Raw genomic sequence first — 18756 nt, forward strand, 5'->3', positions numbered from 1 at the left:
GTATCAAAAACAAATAAAATAAAAACTGTTTCTTACTGTAACTTTTATTTTATTGCAGACAGTATAAACCCAAGACATTTCAGGTTTTGTCTGGTCAACTTCATTTCACTTGTTGTAATACATCCATTCCTGTATTTCAGGCTTACAGCACATTCCAAAAAGTTGGTACATTACTATATTGTGGTACACTTTGTGTTGTTGCTGTTCCTTCTCACAACACTTAAAAACGTTTTGTCACTGAGGAAACCGAACAATAAAGTGTTTCACCTGTTATTTTGTCCCATTCTTCCTGCAAACATGTTTTAAGGCATGCAACAGTATTGGGTTACCATATTTTTCATTTCAAAATTCTCCATGCATTCTCTATTGGGGACAGGTCAGGACTGCAGGCAGGTCAGTCCAGTACCCGTACCCTCTTCTTCCGCAGCCATGGCTTTATAATGTGTGCAGCATGTGGTTTTGCATTGTCTCTTTGAAAAATGCATAGACGTCCCTGGAAAAAATGACATCTTGAGGGCAGCATATGTTTATGTACTTTTCTGCATTAATGCTGCCATCACAGAAGTGTAATTGACCTTTGCCAAGGACACTGACACAGCCCCATACCATGACAGCACACGCCGTATATAATGGGTATATATATACCGATCAGCCATAACATTAAAACCACCTCCTTGTTTCTACACTCACTGTCCATTTTATCAGCTCCACTTATTATATAGAAGCACTTTGTTCTACAATTACTGACTGTAGTCCATCTGTTCCTCTGCATGCTTTGTTAGCCCCCTTTCATGCTGTTCTTCAATGGTCAGGACCCTACAGCACTGCAGGGACACTTACATGGTGGTGGTGTGTTAGTGTGTGTTGTGCTGGTATAAGTGGATCAGACACAGCAGCTCTGCTGGATTTTTTAAATACCGTGTCCACTCACTGTCCACTCTATTAGACACTACTACCCAGTTGGTCCACCTTGTAGATGTAAAGTCAGAGACGATCGCTCATCTATTGCTGCTGTTTGAATTGGTCATCTTCTAGACCTTCATCAGTGGTCACAGGATGCTGCCCACGGGGCGCTGTTGGCTGGATATTTTGGCTTGGTGGACTATTCTCAGTCCAGCAGTGACTGTGAGGTGTTTGAAAAACTCCAGCACCATGTCAGTGTCAGTGCAGTGCTGAGAGTGATCCACCACCCAAATAATTCCTGCTCTGTGGTGGTCCTGTGGGGGTCCTGACCATTGAAGAACAGCATGAAAGGGGGCTAAAAAAGTATGTAGAGGAACAGATGGACTACAGACAGTAATTGTGGAACTACAAAGTGCTTTTATATGGTAAGTGTAGCTGATAAAATGGACAGTGAGTGTAGAAACAAGGAGGTGGTCATAATGTTATGCCTCATCGGTGTATATATGCTTTAGCGTGTAAGATACGTCTGGTATCTGGACGTAGTGCTGTACGGAACCTCGGTGGCTGTTGTGTTGTTTCCGGGGGAAGTGTGTGTGTGTGTTTGATGCAGGTCAGCTGATTGAAGGCTCGGTGCTTCAGGCTGTTCTGTTTGTTTCTGTGTTTGTATCACATGAACTGGTTTGAAACAGTTGTTTCTATATTAAACAGCACAGTGCCACTGTAAATGTAAAACATGTCTCCGTGCAGCGGAAGAACCGCAGTCAGTTCAGTAATGCTGCTTTACTTTGTTTTGACGTTTTTAGCACAGGCTACAGAAGCTAAGGTAAATGGGCATGCTTTTATTATCTAATACAATATGAAGTTGTATTTATTAAAACTTAACCACCACTTAATAGTGTTAAATGCTTTTAATATGAATGTATGTATATGTAACTGTGCTGTAACTGGTTTACTAACCTAGTTTTGTACATAAACATGCTAGCGTTCGTTCTCTGGCTAGCACAGTTCAGTTAGCACGAGCATACTCGTATGTTTATTATCCACGATTAACACACATACATTGATACACACACACACTCACTCAACTCAATTCAACTCAAAAGAAGCTTTATTGGCATGACAAATAAGGACATTCGTATTGCCAAAGCAAGTTACAGGGAAATATAAAAAATAAAAATAAGAAAGAACAAAAATATACAAAACAGTCACATGTGCAAAAATATTATAAAATAGAATAAAATATTAATAAAAACAGTGCAAGATAAGAACAATCAAAATTATAATATTTACATTAATGAGGTAGTAAAAACGATCTGTGTGTGTGTGTGTGTGTGTGTGTGTGTGTATATGAGACATGGTCACCCACTGTCCCTCACCTGGTGACAGGTGTGTGTATAGAGTGCTGCTAGTGTGCAGCTCTCTCTGTGCTCCCCCAGTAGGTGGGGCAGTTTGTTGGGGTCTGGGAGGGAGGTAAAGTTGGGGATGACGTTATTAAATTTAGGGAAGAATTGGGAGCGGATGTGGTGGTACTTGGTACACCGGGTGAGGAAGTGCAGCTCCGTCTCTACTGTACTGAGAGTGCAGTGCTGACACAACCTCTCCTCCCGGGGCAGCCAGGACCGGGCGTGTCGCCCCGTCTCCACGGCCAGGTCGTGTGCGCTCAGTCTGTACCTCGTCAGGGTGTTTCTTAATTTAGGGTCGGATACTGTGCTCAGATAATCTGCTGTACTGTAGTGTCTGTTTAGGGCCAAATAACACTGCATTTTACTTTGAGATTTAGTTTTAGTTTCCCAATAATTCAGATATTTAGTTCGGAGTTTTTGTGTAATTTGGTTTATTCTAATTGGGTTTGCAGATTTCTCCTGTTCCTGAGTCTTTATTGTGTTAGTGTGTGTTAGTGGTGTGTCGGCGTGTGTTATTACAGTGTCTGTGTGTGTTAGTGGTGTATCTTTGTGTGTTAGTAATGTATGGGTGTGTGTTAGTTGTGTATCGGTGCAGTGACTCAGGACCAGTTGGATGAGGACACACACACACACACACACACACACACACACACACACACACACACACACACACACACACACACACACACACACACACACACATATATATAGGTGCAACAGCTACCAAGCAAGCAAAATTGGCTCAGGTTGCACAGACGTACATACATTAAATGGCCAAAAGTATGTGGACTACCTGCCTTATGATTCAGTTCAGGCGTGTATAAACTCTATTCTATCCAATGTACTATATGCTTAGAATTAAGGGCGGCACTGTGGCTCAGTGGGTAGCACTGTCTCCTCACAGCAAAAAGTTCCTGAGTTCGATTCCCAGTTGGAGCGGGCCAGGTCCCTTCTGTGTGGAGTTTGCATGTTCTCCCCGTGTCTGCGTGGGTTTCCTCCGGGAGCTCCGGTTTCCTCCCACAGTACAAAGACATGCAAGTGAGGTGAATTGGTGAGACAAAATTGTCCATGAATTGTCCATTGACGTTAAACTTGTGAACTGATGAATCTTGTGTAAGGAGTAACCACCTGTTCTGTCATAAATGTAACCAAAAGTGTGTAAAACATGACATTAAAATTCTAATAAATAAATGCTTAGAGGCAACAGTCTGGGAGAAGCTCGTTCCTGTTTTAGCATGGCTTCGAGATTCAAGACTTAGTTCCTCTTTTTTTGGTGTGGAGGAACACCACTGGTCTACTGAACACCTTTGGGATAAACACTGATAATGAGATGGGCCTTCTCGTCTAACAGTAATGCTAGACCCTACAAATGTTCTTTAGACTGACTGGGCACAAATCTCCACAAAACACTCTCCAGTTGGAAAGCCCTCAGGGAAGATTGGACAAATGGGAGTGAGGGCAATTTCATATTAATGCCCATGGTTGTAGAACAGGATGTCCAAGAAGCTAAGCTCAGCTCAGGTCAGGTGGCCACATACCTTTGACCAGTCAATGTTTAAAGTCAAGTAAAATGTATTTGTATAGTGCTTTTTACAATAGGCATTGTCTCAAAGCAACTTTTTAGAATCCAGGACCAACAGGTCAAAAACCCCTTTTGAGCAAGCCAAGGGTGACAGTAAAAAGTAAAAACTTTCCTACAAGAAACCTTAAGAGTAACCAGACTCCTCCTTGGGTGGCCCAGGAGATTAATTTAAATTATTAGGATTTCGTAGGTATAAACATCATAGTAATCAGAATCAGAATTAGAATCAGATTTATTGGCCAAGTACAGTATGTGGATACACACAAGGAATTTTGTTCTGGCAGATGGTATCTCTCTAGTATAAATCCAGTATACAAGCAATGTACAAGTTGCAGACAGTGCACAAGAACATTAAACACAAAAATATACAAACTATAAGACTATATACAGGCAATATAGAGAAAATGTATGGACGTGTGCATGCATGCACGTATGTATGTACTGTATGTATGTACAGTATTCAGTGACCTATGTATGTACATGTAAGCAGAGGTACACTATATATGGTAACATACTGATGGCAATATACAGTAATATACAGATAATGTAAGCTAGCAGCGTGTAAAATACAGCCAGTAGATTGAGGTGTTCAGTTTTTAGTTTAATTTTACAGACTGTTAAAGACTTACATTAGCAACACAGTGTACCGGAAACTGTACTTCATTTATATGAATTTATATGAATTCATTATACTATTTATATATAATTCATTACTTCATTATATATATATGTAGTAGTGCATGTAGTTACAGCAGTAATTTCTCTTCATTACAGACAGCACCACATGTTTGCAGTATAAATAGGATTAAAATGTATTAATTAACAAAAATGAAGAAAGACAGACTTATGGAAATAAGGAATTAATTACATGATTATTTTCATATGACTATTGTATTGAAGGCAGACTGGTTTGCAAATTCCTCCACACGTCCAGTTTTAAATTACACATCATTCTTAAATTATATAAATGCATTACGTTTTTCTGTTCAGGATAGAACTGCAGACTGAGGATGGGTGAGGCTAAGTCATTTTATACCACTTCAAATCAACCGCAGACTGTAAATGTATTCAAATGACATTAAATAAATAAAGACTCCTCTGATTACCAGTTAATTAATTAATTGTTATTACCCACTATAATGTTTTTCTCAATGACTATTCTTGTAGCATTGAAGCCAGAAATCATACTAGACTGTTAAATTAACCTCTAAACTTTCCCTGTCAACTCTCTTAAAAAGCTAAGAGATAGCATTAGGTTGTGATCAGAACTTTACCCTTTTGTGGCTCCAAACTGTTAATATTTGGGATTTTTTCAAACACTATTCCTTGACATGGTTCAGCAATGTGTCGTGTTATAAACTCTGATCTCATGATAGTCATGACAGTCTCAAATTAGCTCTTAATGCTAGCTCTTCTCTTCTTAGGCAAGCACTTTATTGTGGTCAGCTTAGCAGTGGTTCCTGTAAAAGATTACATCCTGGATGCATAGCACAGCATTACTCACTTGTCCATTTACGCTTAGGGTCAGTTAGTGTATCCATTTCACCTACAGGCTGGAAATGAGGATATTGTTTGGGCATAAAGGACACCAATTGTTGTAAATGCAAAAGTTTTTTTCCCTTTATTATTTTGTGATAGAACTTCTTCAGCTTTGCAGGTGGGAATACAATTCATTGCTTTTACAGTTATATGCAAAGGTTTGATCACATATGGAAAAATTTTATATTTTTGTGAATTTATAATTGAAACACCTGCAGCAAATATTTTATTAAAAAGTAAATTTATTTACTGTTAGTGCAGTTACTTTACTATTTTAATAATTTAAAACGCATGGCAGTTTTGGCATGTACCTTTTTACTACTTCATTACTACTACTTTATGCCTTCATTGACTTTATTAGACAGTTAAAACTGTCATTAGGAATCTTCAGCTAATGACAATTTCAGAGGATAATGAACTTGCTTACTCCTGAAATCATATGTGAAAAAAGCAAAACCCCAGTGTGAGAGTAAAGAACCTCCAAAAAGGTCTAGCTGACACAGAAGCAATGTGCATCATTTGTGTAGGATAGTTTGTGTACACAAACATCTGGCGGCACGTTGGCAAAGTGGGTAGCACTGTCGCCTCACAGCAAGAAGGTCCTGGGTTCGATCCCCAGGTGGGGCGGTCCGGGTCCTTTCTGTGTGGAGTTTGCATGTTCTGCCCGTGTCTGCGTGGGTTTACTCCGGGTGCTCCGGTTTCCTCCCACAGTCCAAAGACGTGAATTGAAGATACCAAATTGTCCATGACTGTGTTCGATATAACCTTGTGAACTGATGAATCTTGTGTAATGAGTAACTACCGTTCCTGTCATGAATGTAACCAAAGTGTAAAACATGACGTTAAAATCCTAATAAACACAAACATCTGCATGGAAACTTAAGCATGGGAGTGGAGCTAGTAGGTTTTGGGGTTGTGTGGCAGACAGTGTCACAGATAACATTGCACGAGTATGTGGAAGTACGTATTTTACTAAATATTAACATATTTTGAATGCAAATGTGACGCTTAGGCTGTAAATAGGCTGGCTTTTACAACAGTTCAAGGAACTACCCCATGACCCACAACAAACTAACTGAAGCCTTTTATTCTTCTGAAACAGATTTGAAAATAAATTGGTAGGTTTTTAAACATGCTGTGCATGTGAGCTGGTCCATGTATATCTCAGACCCAGAGGCATTCTGCGAAAGAGAGTAAAGCATTTTCTAAAAAAATAAGAATAAAAAGACTCCTGAGTGTTAACAGGAGTGTCAGCCAGTTGCGGTATCTGCCAAAAGCATAGCTTGTCTAAACTTTTCTACATTTTTTACGATATATTTTAATATCTGTCTGTTTGTGTACCTATCTGAGTCATTCCAGCTCTAATCATGAATTATATATATATATATACACCGATCAGCCATAACATTAAAACCACCTCCTTGTTTCTACACTCACTGTCCCTTTTATCAGCTCCACTTACCATATAGAAGCACTTTGTAGTTCTACAATTACTGACTGTAGTCCACCTATTTCTCTGCATTCTTTGTTAGCCCTCTTTCATGCTGTTCTTTAATGGTCAGGACCCCCACAGGACCACTACAGAGTAGGTATTATTAGGGTGTATTTAATATTATGGCTGATTGAATATAATATATAGAAATGTCCCAACCTGACCATCTCAGAATCTCTTGAAATTTTGTCCATGTGTAGAGAGGACCAGTTCATGACAAAATCCAGGATATTTTTGAAATCTGATACTAGTTTACAGATTTGCAATATAGTTTGGATTTTGTCCATGAATTGGTGTGACCCTACCCCAAAATGCGACTTTGCAAAAATTCACTATTCACAGTATTGTCAGCTTTAGATCTCTGAAATATATTTCTGTGTTTAGCTCTAAGTAGATAAGTCTGTATATTTAATTTGTATGTAATCTGATCCTAAGTGCAAAAATGCATTTTGTTGGTATGCTCTAGTTGCATACAATAAGTCTGCAGTTTGTACCAGGTTGAATAGCATAGGTAGGGGGATGTCCAGGAAGAAATGTCACCTTCAACACTTGTAAAGTTTAGACACAGACACAGTGTTGATTTAGAAGTTGCTTTTTAAACCGGCCGGTACCCAAGTTGTCATGCTGATTCCCAAAAAAGGTATAAATATTTTTCGAATTTTTTACATTTGTGTAAAATGTCTGCAGGTGATCTGGTCAAAAATTGGAATGGCTTTTTTAATTTAAGTGTTTTATAAGGTGTTGAATTATGCAATTTTTTTTATGAGAAAAATAAATGCTAGAAGGGCATCTATATATCACAGGCACCCGTCATTTACTCTGAAATCTGTTACGTCATTATAGGTTTAACCTGTCTTATGTTAGTTAATAATCCTACAAAGACTTTCACATTGGATTAAAGAATTCAGTCACCTGGTCAAATATGTGTAGCAGCATGTGTGTTGAACTTGGCTACAACGTAATTAAAGTGTCCTTGTTCAGTAGATATTATCTTGCTCCACCTCCAGAGGCTTGAGGAGCAGGAACATGACACAGGATGTGCTGAAATGACACCAAGCACACATCATCAAGTCTTGTCCATGACAACATACACCCCTATCAATGCATGCTGTGCTTTATAAATTTCCATTGTACATCTTCACAATCATCGGGTCCTTGGGTTATAACACCAACAAAGCCTTATTCATACATAGCAGCTATATATTACCCTGTCTGATATAATAAAAATTCAGTTTCTCAACCTGAAAGAGTGTCAAAATCAGATACATCTTGTTTCCTCAATATTTATAAGTCCCTTATAAGAGCCTGCCTGGTTCAGTAGGTATAAATGCATGAGAATCTCTTGTTTCCGGCATCTTCTTGCTGCTTCATTTCTGCCTTCCAGCTTAAATTCTTTTATGTGTGCCTCAACCTGTTCTTGTCTAATCCACAAAAGATTTATGCCTGTTTATCCAGTGTGGAAGTCTCTGTAGAATTATTACCTAACTATCATAGACTGTTTAGATATGGTTGTGATTTATAAATGCCTTTCTAGCAGTTATTTTATCATAAAAATACCATAATTCAACAGCTCATAAAACCCTTATATCAAAAAGGCCATTCTAGTTTGTAACCACATCACCTTCAGACATCACCCAGTAATACATTTCCCAAAGATATTTTACACCTTTTTTGGGAATCAGCAGGGCAACTTAGATACCATCCGGTAAAAAATCTAAAAAATCAACTTATCTACACTAATAGCTGAGTAAACAAAAATTCAGCTGTGTAGCTCTTCTAAAGATATTAACCTGACTGTGTCATGACCTACATATCCATCAATTTATCCATACATCCATCCATCCTTTCATCCATCCATGTGTTTTAGCCATAACAATTACTAACTAGGTGTTGTAAATCAATTATATAAAGAAAGTTTATGCTTTAAACTTTGCAGCAACAGTTTAGGGAAGATCCATTACTTCTTCAGTATGACTGTGCCCCTGGGTACAGAGCAAGGTCTATAAAGACATGAAAAAAGCATTGTTTAAAGGACAGCTAAACAGCTTTGGAAATAACTGGAACATAAATCATCATAAATTAAAGTCATCCAGAAAAAAATCATTGTGATTAATGATGTGGACAGGCAGCAGTTTGTGAAGTTTGGACAAGAAATGTGCTTTGTGATTTTGTAAGCAGTAAACAACAAAGCTATAAGTCTTTTAAGCTTTGCTATGGCTTGCTTTTTGCAGCACTTACTGCACCAACAAAGCATGATGTGTTTTACTTTGAACCATTTATAAAAGTGCATTCAGTGTGAAATTAAGCTAAAAACAAACAGGGAATTATGCAATTACGCAAAACTACTATTCATAGTATGAAAAGGTGGTTATATACAAATTTAAAAAAACAAGCAAACCTTTTGTCAAACAGAGAGATTTGAGTAATGTATTTTCTGTTTTACAGAATTCAGAGGACATCCGATGTAAATGTATTTGCCCACCTTACAAAGAGGTTGAAGGTCAGATCTACAATCAAAATGTTTCCCTAAAGGATTGGTAATCTATTAATAATATTCTAAATCCAATACCTGTTACATATTAATTATTGATAGAATTTATTAACATTGCTCACTGCATTTGTACACATAGCAACTGCCTTCATGTTGTGGAACCGATGCCAGTCGAAGGAAAAGATGTGGAAGCCTACTGTTTACGCTGTGAATGTAAATATGAGGAGAGAAGTTCCAAAACCATCAAGGTTAGTGTGAATGTGTACCACTATATAGTGTTAATTTTGTGTTTATTTTGTATATACTATTAGATGTATAAAATAAATTAAATTAAATGGCTCTATCTCTGTTGTAAAAATGTAATGTACCAGTTTTCTAGCATTATTTGAATAACATGGTTTGATGTGAAGAAATCCCAGTGGTCTGTTTAATGCCCTGACCTTAACCCTATTGAGCACATTGGGGATAAATTGGAATGTTGAATGTAAGCCAGCTTTCTTGTCCAACACCAGAGTCTGACCTTACAAATGCAGTTTTGAGTGATATAGCATATTTATACTCATGGTTTTGGAATAGAATGTCGGGTTAAATCAAATATATTTGTATAGAGCTTTTAACAGTGGACACTGTCTCTTAGCAACTTTGCAGATAAAAACCCTCTGCAAATATTAAGGAAGAAACCTTGAGAGAGACTAAGACTCAACAGGGACTTATCCTGCTTGGGAAATCCAGGGAATATTTGGATAAATTAAAGTTGAATTAAATGATAAGGTACTAAAAATAAATAAAAATAAAATCAAGTACTATGTTAATGAAAAATAAAAAACAACAAAAGTAAATACAGTTTGTCATTCAGTTCAGTCTGTTGTAGAATCAAATCTAATGATGAGTTTCTGGACATTGTGAGTGCAGTAACTAAGTTCCCATTACATCTAGCAGTCCAGTTGGAACAGCACTGTTGTTATGGTAGCCTAAAGCGTGCAGGCTTTAGCCTCAGCTGAGTGGAAAGGTTCACGTCAAACCAAAAGATAAAGTTAAAATATCATATAAACTAAATTAACAATAATAAGAAGTCAAATGTATAGCATAAGACTCAGCCACCTCTAATTATTACAGCATAACTAAAAGGGAAAACTACAAAACAAAGGAACTAACTTACCTACTATTGGAAAGTCAATGTAGTAAACATTTGTCATAAGAATTTTTCTTTCAATACCTAATTTTTTTATTTTTTTTTTAAAGAGGACGATTATAATTTACCTGTCAGTTCTGGGTCTGCTTCTGCTCTACATGGTTTACCTGACTCTGCTCGAGCCTATTCTAAAAAGACGACTTTTCGGCCACTCACAGCTCATCCAGAGTGATGATGAAGTTGGGGTATGTATCAGTGAGCTGTACACTTCTTTTAATGACTACTGCTCAAACTAAACATATTCTCTTTTGTAGCAAACAATAAAAATCGCAAAAAATGCTCAGATTTTCAAAAATCTCACATTAGACGAAATGCGTTTCTTAATGGCATTTATTGCTATGGCTTTACTGTCTCTTTACTATCAGTAATTGATCCATGGTATTTTTAATGCTGAAATTAAGCACAGTTTAATCTGTGGGTAGGATTACTTCTGCTTACACACAAATTTCTTTTGCTGTTACACTAAAAATATTGACACACACAATCTTACTTTAGTCTTGCACTCTGATAACTATACTATTCATGTGCAAATGTACTTTTATTGCATTTGAAAAGTGGACACATCAGAATGTGGTGCAGCCTTTCCCAGCATTTTCTCTGGTTTTTCAGTCGTGTACTCCTGACACTTTAATGCGTGTGGAGGGCAGCTAGACTTTTTCCTTATATGAAAACTTAAAAGTAATTCATTTAAAATTCATTTAAAATTATTTTAGCAAAATACCTGGATTTATACACACTGCTCTTAACTAATTAAAAAACCCAACTTATAGATAGATAGATTCAACTTAATTGTCATTGCTCAGTACAGGTACAAGGCAACGAAATGCAGTTAGCATCTACCAGAAGTGCAAATGGTAGCATTGTGCAAAAAAAAAAACCCAGAGAATATCAGCAATCATATATCTATGATTAATATTAATATAGAATTATAACTATAGCTTTTTACAGTGGGGCCAAAAAGTATTTAGTCAGCCACTGATTGTGCAGGTTCTCCTACTTAGAAAGATGAGAGAGATCTGTAATTTTCATCATAGGTACACTTCAACTATGAGAGACAAAATGAGAAAAAAAAATCCAGGAAATCACATTGTAGGATTTTTAAAGAATTTATTTGTAAATTATGGTGGAAAATAACTATTTGGTCACCCACAAACAAGCAAGATTTCTGGCTCTCACAGACCTGTAACTTCTTCTTTAAGAAGCTCTTCTGTCCTCTACTCGTTACCTGTATTAATGGCACCTGTTTGACCTTGTTATCTGTATAAAAGACACCTGTCCACAGCCTCAAACAATCAGACTCCAAACTCAACCATGGCCAAGACCAAAGAGCTGTCGAAGGACACCAGGAAGAAAATTGTAGACCTGCACCAGGCTGGGAAGAGTGAATCTACAATAGGCAAGCAGGTTGGTGTGAATAAATCAACTGTGGGAGCAATTGTAAGAAAATGGAAGACATACAAGACCATTGATAATCTCCCTCGATCTGGGGCCCCACGCAAGATCTCATCCCGTGGGGTCAAAATGATCATGAGAACAGTGAGCAAAAATCCCAGAACTACACGGAGGGACCTGATGAATGACCTGCAGAGAGCTGGGGCCAAAGTAACAAAGGCTACCATCAGTAACACACTACGCCGAGAGGGACTCAAATCCTGCAGTGCCAGGCGTGTCCCCCTGCTTAAGCCAGTACATGTCCAGGCCCGTCCGAAGTTTGCCAGAGAGCATATGGATGATCCAGAAGAGGATTGGGAGAATATCATGTGCTCAGATGAAACCAAAATGGAACTTTTTGGTAAAAACTCAACTCGTCGTGTTTGGAGGAAGAAAAATGCTGAGTTGCATCCCAAGAACACCATACCTACTGTGAAGCATGGTGGTGGAAACATTATGCTTTGGGGCTGTTTTTCTGCAAAGGGGACAGGACGACTGATCCGTGTTAAGGGAAGAATGAATGGGGCCATGTATCGTGAGATTTTAAGCCAAAACCTCCTTCCATCAGTGAGAGCATTGAAGATGGAACGTGGCTGGGTCTTCCAGCATGACAATGATCCCAAACACACCGCTCGGGCAACGAAGGAGTGGCTCCGTAAAAAGCATTTCAAGTTCCTGGAGTGGCCTAGCCAGTCTCCAGACCTCAACCCCATAGAAAATTTGTGGAGGGAGTTGAAAGTCCGTGTTGCCCAGCGACAGCCCCAAAACATCACTGCTCTAGAGGAGATCTGCATGGAGGAATGGGCCAAAATACCAGCTACAGTGTGTGCAAACCTGGTGAAGACTTACAGGAAACGTTTGACCTCTGTCATTGCCAACAAAGGTTATGTTACAAAGTATTGAGTTGAACTTTTGTTATTGACCAAATACTTATTTTCCACCATAATTTACAAATAAATTCTTTAAAAATCCTACAATGTGATTTCCTGGATTTTTTTTCTCATTTTGTCTCTCATAGTTGAAGTGTAGCTATGATGAAAATTACAGACCTCTCTCATCTTTCTAAGTAGGAGAACCTGCACAATCAGTGGCTGACTAAATACTTTTTGGCCCCACTGTACATATATGGAATTATATCTATGTACATAGTAATATATACATAATAGCAATATAATAATAAGCATATATATAAAGATGGGATTAGTTAGGTATGTATTATAATAACAGTAATAATAATAAAAGGTGTGTAAATAATAAGTATACAACTGTAACTATAACTATATAAGGACAGTGCTAAATAACTATACATAAATATACGTAAAATTCAGGTGCAAATGATAAATAATAAATAGTGTGTAGTTCGGGGTGTTGATGGTATTAACATTTGGCAATAATGAATTTACTTTGCTTCTATAGATACCAACATTTAAATAATGTTTATAGTATTGTTCAGTTGTGATCACAGTTGGATTATTGTCTGTTTTATATGATTACAAGTTTAGCTATAAAGACATTAACCACAAAATAGTGTCAACCTTCTACATTTTAAAATGGTATTGGTTTTAATGGTCTAATATGTTCTTTGGTATTGTTTGTAAGTTGGGTGTGATCTGATTTATTTGTTTATGCAGTTTAACTGGTTTTGTGACCAGACTGGTTGCTTCATGGGTGAATCTTGTCTTACATTAGCTACGTCCTTCCACTCAGAATGACAAGCTGATTTTTTTAGTAGTAACTACCAGTTAAAAATGTTAAGTTTTGCCTTCATGAGGTATATTTGGCTTATAAATTTTAAACCATCTTGGTGTCTGCCAGAGTTTTTGTTTTTACCTACCTTTAAGTCAAAGTGTTTTATAGAATTTCCAGAATATCTTGCAAGAGACGAGTCTGGCCCTGTGAGACTTGGCTGTTAACAAGCTAATAAACTGAAATAATGGAATGATTGCTGACTTTCATACTTCTAAAATGATGATTGCAGACGTTTATACTTAAGCGGCAGTCAGCTTTTTGTACTTGGCATGATGCAATAGTTTGTAGAGAGCATTTTGTACATGAGAACTATGTGGAGTATACAGTATATAAACCTTTTGTATGCAGTTAACCTGAACAGATAAAAATAAAAGTAGCCACTGTGTATATTTTTTTGTTCTTACGTAACAAAATATATCACCATGAATAATCCAGAGTAAAAGAATAGTACAAAACACAAATCTTTTATTTAACTTTTATCATTTTTGTTACAAAATGAACATTGGGTGTTTTATGCCCCCTTTAAGAAATAGCATTCCATTACACTCTGCATTGTTTTTTTTCTTCAGTTTTAAATGTAATTATTTTATGTAATATATATTTCTCTGGTAAAAACGGAACTTAATTTTGATGTTGTTTAACAGATGAAAACAAATCAGTTTTTTTCTTTGAATTGATAGGACCAGCAGCCATTTGCCAATGCCCATGATGTGCTGTCTCGCACACACTCTCGTTCCAATATGCTGAACAAAGTGGAGCACGCCCAGCAGCGCTGGAGAAGGCAGGTCCAGGAGCAGCGCAAATCCGTGTTTGATCGGCATGTGGTGCTCAGTTAAATACACCTCCCTTAATGGACTTTGTTGAATGAGCACTGTTGTTAATAGCTTCATCTTGTCTACAGTGTCCAGTTCTCGACTTTATTCTGGCCTTGTGCAGTACCCATCTTTAAAACATACATTCTTGTGTCTGTCGGCGTATGTAGGATTTGTAATGATTTACGGTGGGTGAAACACTAGTCTGTTGTACTAAATATTCTGTTGATATTTGGCATGATGTTGATATTTGGTTTATGGCTCTACACATTTTGAATATTTGAATGTAATTTTGTTTTTTCTTTAAAAGTAAAGGGCATGGTATTATTCACTCCTATATTAACAAACATTACTCAGTGCATTTCAGTCACATTTTACATAATGGATGTGTAAGTGCCAATTTTTGTGTTTACTTTAACATTCATACAAACAGTTTTCATGGTCAAAAACCCAGAAGGCAATGATGGTGGTGTTTTTCACCATATCTTGCATGTAGCCCTCTAGCAAATGGCCAAAAGATATTCGATGTCAAGGCCAAACATTTCTGTGCCTGCATAAAACCCCCCTGATATAAAGGTTTAAGTAATCTTTGAATTTTTGGATGGTTTCTCCTTTTCATACATAAGGTACATTTTAACAAATGACTATTGCACAATATTATTGCTAATAATTTGATCTGTATCCAGATCCAGAACTTATTAAATCAGATCCATTGCACTCCTTAGCGTGGTTGTTATGGTTTCAGTGTACACACACTAGCACTTTATTCCACTAGTGTGAACATCTCGTGCACATCTCATAGTATGATCAGGTGTATTGTAGACTTCCACATAAACCTTTGTTCTTGTCTTTTATAATCATATCAATAAAAATTTTATTTAAAAGTTTCTTAAATACATTTATACATGCGTAAATGATCATTAGGTTTTACTGCTAAATTGTGAATTTTTGGTTTCGTGCTAGTTTCTGTTAATGTATAATATTCTTACTATGATTTTCTTTTTTTTTTTTTTTTTTTTTTACAATTTCACTAGCTCCAGTATACTGTGTTTGATCGTTAAGGACAGTATTGCTAATGCATTAACACTGTAAGCAGATCATTGTAATGTGCTGTTTAGTTTTAAATAATTAAGTGTTTGGGAGATTATTGATGAATGGGATAATCATTATAAAAAGCTATGTGTTGTATCTGTGATCCTTTCTAATATTTAATACAGTTCTGTAAAAATCTCTTTTCTTGGTCCTAATTCATTCAATAATTTGTTATTAGTATTTGTGCCTGGCAATTTGGCACCGCATTTAGGCTGTTTTTTTTTTGTCTTGCTCTGAATGATTCAACAATCCAACAGTTCCCATGAGGATAACACAGTTTTTAAAGGTAAATAAATAAGTAAAGCTGTTTCTAATGATTAGACATTCTTTTATCACAGGGATGTCCAAACTACTGTCCATGGGCCATTTACAGCCTGTTACCATTTTTGAAACGGCTCGCGAGGTTTTTTTAATAATAAGTTCAACTTAAATAGTGCCTTTCATCAAGCTCAAGGTCGCTGTGTAAAGATAGACTAGACATAGAAGTTCAAGAAGAAGAAAGAAAGTGTGGTGAAAAGAGATAGGTCTTCAAGGAAGCCTTAAATTCAGAAAGAGAAGAGCCAGAAAGTTCCAGAGTGCTGGGGCGGCAACGCAAAAAGATCTGCCACCCATAGTGGACAACCTAAATCTGGGAACGGAAAGCAGATTAGCGTCCGAGGACCTCAATCTGCATGACGGTGTGTGACTTGTGAGTAGTTTAGTGAGATAGGCGGGGCCGAGACCGTGAAGTGCTTTGAAAGTGAGAACTAGTATTTTATATTGAATATAATGTGCATGGAAATCGGAAGCCAGTGAAGTTTTTCTAGAACAGGAGTAATGTGATCATACCTCCTGGTAAAGGTCAAAACCCTAGCAGCAGCGTTCTGAATAGTTTGTAGTGGACGGAGAGTTTTGGCTTGAAGTCCATATAGTAGAGAATTACAATAGTCTAATCTGGTGGTAACAAAAGCATGTATCAGTGTTTCTGCAACCTCTAGAGAAAGAAACAAAAAATAAAGTTGGCTCGCTATTAAGCAGGTTTTTTTTTTTTTTTTTTTTTTTTTTAAACTGCTTGAACTGTTTAAACTCTGGGTGTCGTCATCGCACAAAACAAATCTAAAACACTTTCCATCTTCTTTCCCCCAACTCAAAATATTAACATTACACCTACATTAATGTTCCCGAGGTTTTACATAAACATAGCATCTCCAAAGAAACAAAAACTAGACAGTGAATGCAGAAGATGGCACACTGGGGAAATGAATATTTTTTCACCAAGTACAGAGGAAAGTGTGTAGTAAGTAAATAAGTATAATAATCTTTCCATTAGGATTCTAAACTGGTGAGTGAAATTGGCGAGTTCTTAGTTCACACGATACAGTCAACGATAGATAATTAAGTCAATTAAACACTGTACAGTGAATAAGTGTAATTGTTAGTAATCAAGTACACTGATCAGCCACAACATTAAAACCACCTCCTTGTTTCTACACTCACTGTTCATTTTATCAGCTCCACTTACCATATAGGAACACTTTGTAGTTCTACAATTACTGATAGTAGTCCATCTGTTTCTGTACATATCTTTTTAGCCTGCTTTCACCCTGTTCTTCAATGGTCAGGACCACCACAGAGTAGGTATTATTTAGGTGGTGGATCATTCTCAGCACTGCAGTGACATTGACATGGTGGTGGTGTGTTAGTGTGTGTTGTGCTGGAATGAGTGGATCAGACACAGCAGCTTTGTCCACTGTCCACTCTATTAGACACTTCTACGTAGTTGGTCTACCTTGCAGATGTTAAGTCATCTTTTGGTTGGTAGACCAGCAGTGACATTGAGGTGTTTAAAAACTCAATCAGCGCTGCTGCGTCTTATCCACTCATATCAGCACAACACACACTAACACACCACCACCATGTCAGTGTCACTGCAGTGTTGAGAATGATCCACTACCTAAATAAAACCTACCATTGAAGAACAGCATGAAAGGGGGCTAACAAAGCATGCAGAGAAACAGATGGACTGCAGTCAGTAATTGTAGAACTACAAAGTTATGGCTGATCGATATAGGGCTGTTTTTTTTTTTTTTTTTTTTTTCGTTTCATTACAAAATATTCTGAGGCCCGTGTTTGCATATTTTTACTCCATCTGGCCCACAACAAGAAAAGTTTGGACACCCCGGATTTATTATGATCAGAGTCATATCTGGGTTTGAAAGCCCACCTGGATAAAACAGGTCATTACAGATCATCACACACTTCTTTTCTTACTTATACATACAAGCCATTTAGAGTAGCTGTTTCACCTTACTGGCATGTTTTTGGAGGTGAAAAGAAACTAAAGCATGTGGAGGAATCTCATAGGGACAAAAAGAGTGACTATTGGTAAGGTTTAAACTCAGGGTACTGGGGTACATCACCCACACTTCTTGCTTTGCCTTTGTGATGCTCTTTTTTGGAACTGTATTTTTATAGCATTGTTCATGTACATTTTACATTTACATTTTTGGTATTTTAGCAGACGCTTTATCCAAAGCGACTTACAGTTATGACGGAACAGGATTTTGAGCAATTGAGGGTTAAGGGCCTTGCTTAGGGGCCCCAAAGTGGCAACTTGGCGGTTGTGGGGCTTGAACCGGCAACCTTCTAATTGCTAGTCCAGTACCTTAACCACTGAGCTATCACTGCCCTTGTACACATTGTAATTTATATTTAAAAAAAGCAATTACACAACAGGAAAGGAGGGATGTGCAGTCTGTTCAAAATGTTAATGAAGTGCATAATTATATTTCCTTGATATACTTAAAGACTCGAACACTTAAAACATATGCCATATGTGGATTTTCTTAACTGCCACTTGGTTGATTTTCTGCAGTTCTTTTTTTGGGGAAAATCAAATGGAGTTTCTGGAGTTTTTAACGTTTTTTTGTTGGTTTAACCAAAACAAAACTTCACTGATAGTGATTAGCTTCAGCTGGTGACTTGAATTTTTAGGGGCAGCTTGAGTACACGCATAAACATTATAATAAGAAAAATCTGAGGACCTCTGTACAGATCCCAGAAAGTGATACTTTTTAATGTAATAACCAGA

At 37.2% G+C, this 18756-nt stretch overlaps 1 protein-coding gene across 1 annotated transcript; it reads left to right on the forward strand.

The window, feature by feature from the left end:
* Window positions 1-1532: 1532 nt before the first annotated feature.
* Window positions 1533-15824, forward strand: tmem9b (TMEM9 domain family, member B). The gene is made up of 5 exons (XM_063012592.1): window positions 1533-1726; window positions 9365-9456; window positions 9550-9658; window positions 10653-10787; window positions 14463-15824. Exons 1-5 carry the CDS (start codon window positions 1637-1639, stop codon window positions 14616-14618), a joined length of 582 nt encoding a protein of 193 aa, XP_062868662.1. The 5' UTR covers window positions 1533-1636; the 3' UTR covers window positions 14619-15824.
* The last annotated feature ends 2932 nt before the right edge of the window (window positions 15825-18756 follow it).

Source organism: Trichomycterus rosablanca, chromosome 17 (genome assembly GCF_030014385.1).
Source record: "Trichomycterus rosablanca isolate fTriRos1 chromosome 17, fTriRos1.hap1, whole genome shotgun sequence".
NCBI lineage: Eukaryota > Metazoa > Chordata > Actinopteri > Siluriformes > Trichomycteridae > Trichomycterus > Trichomycterus rosablanca.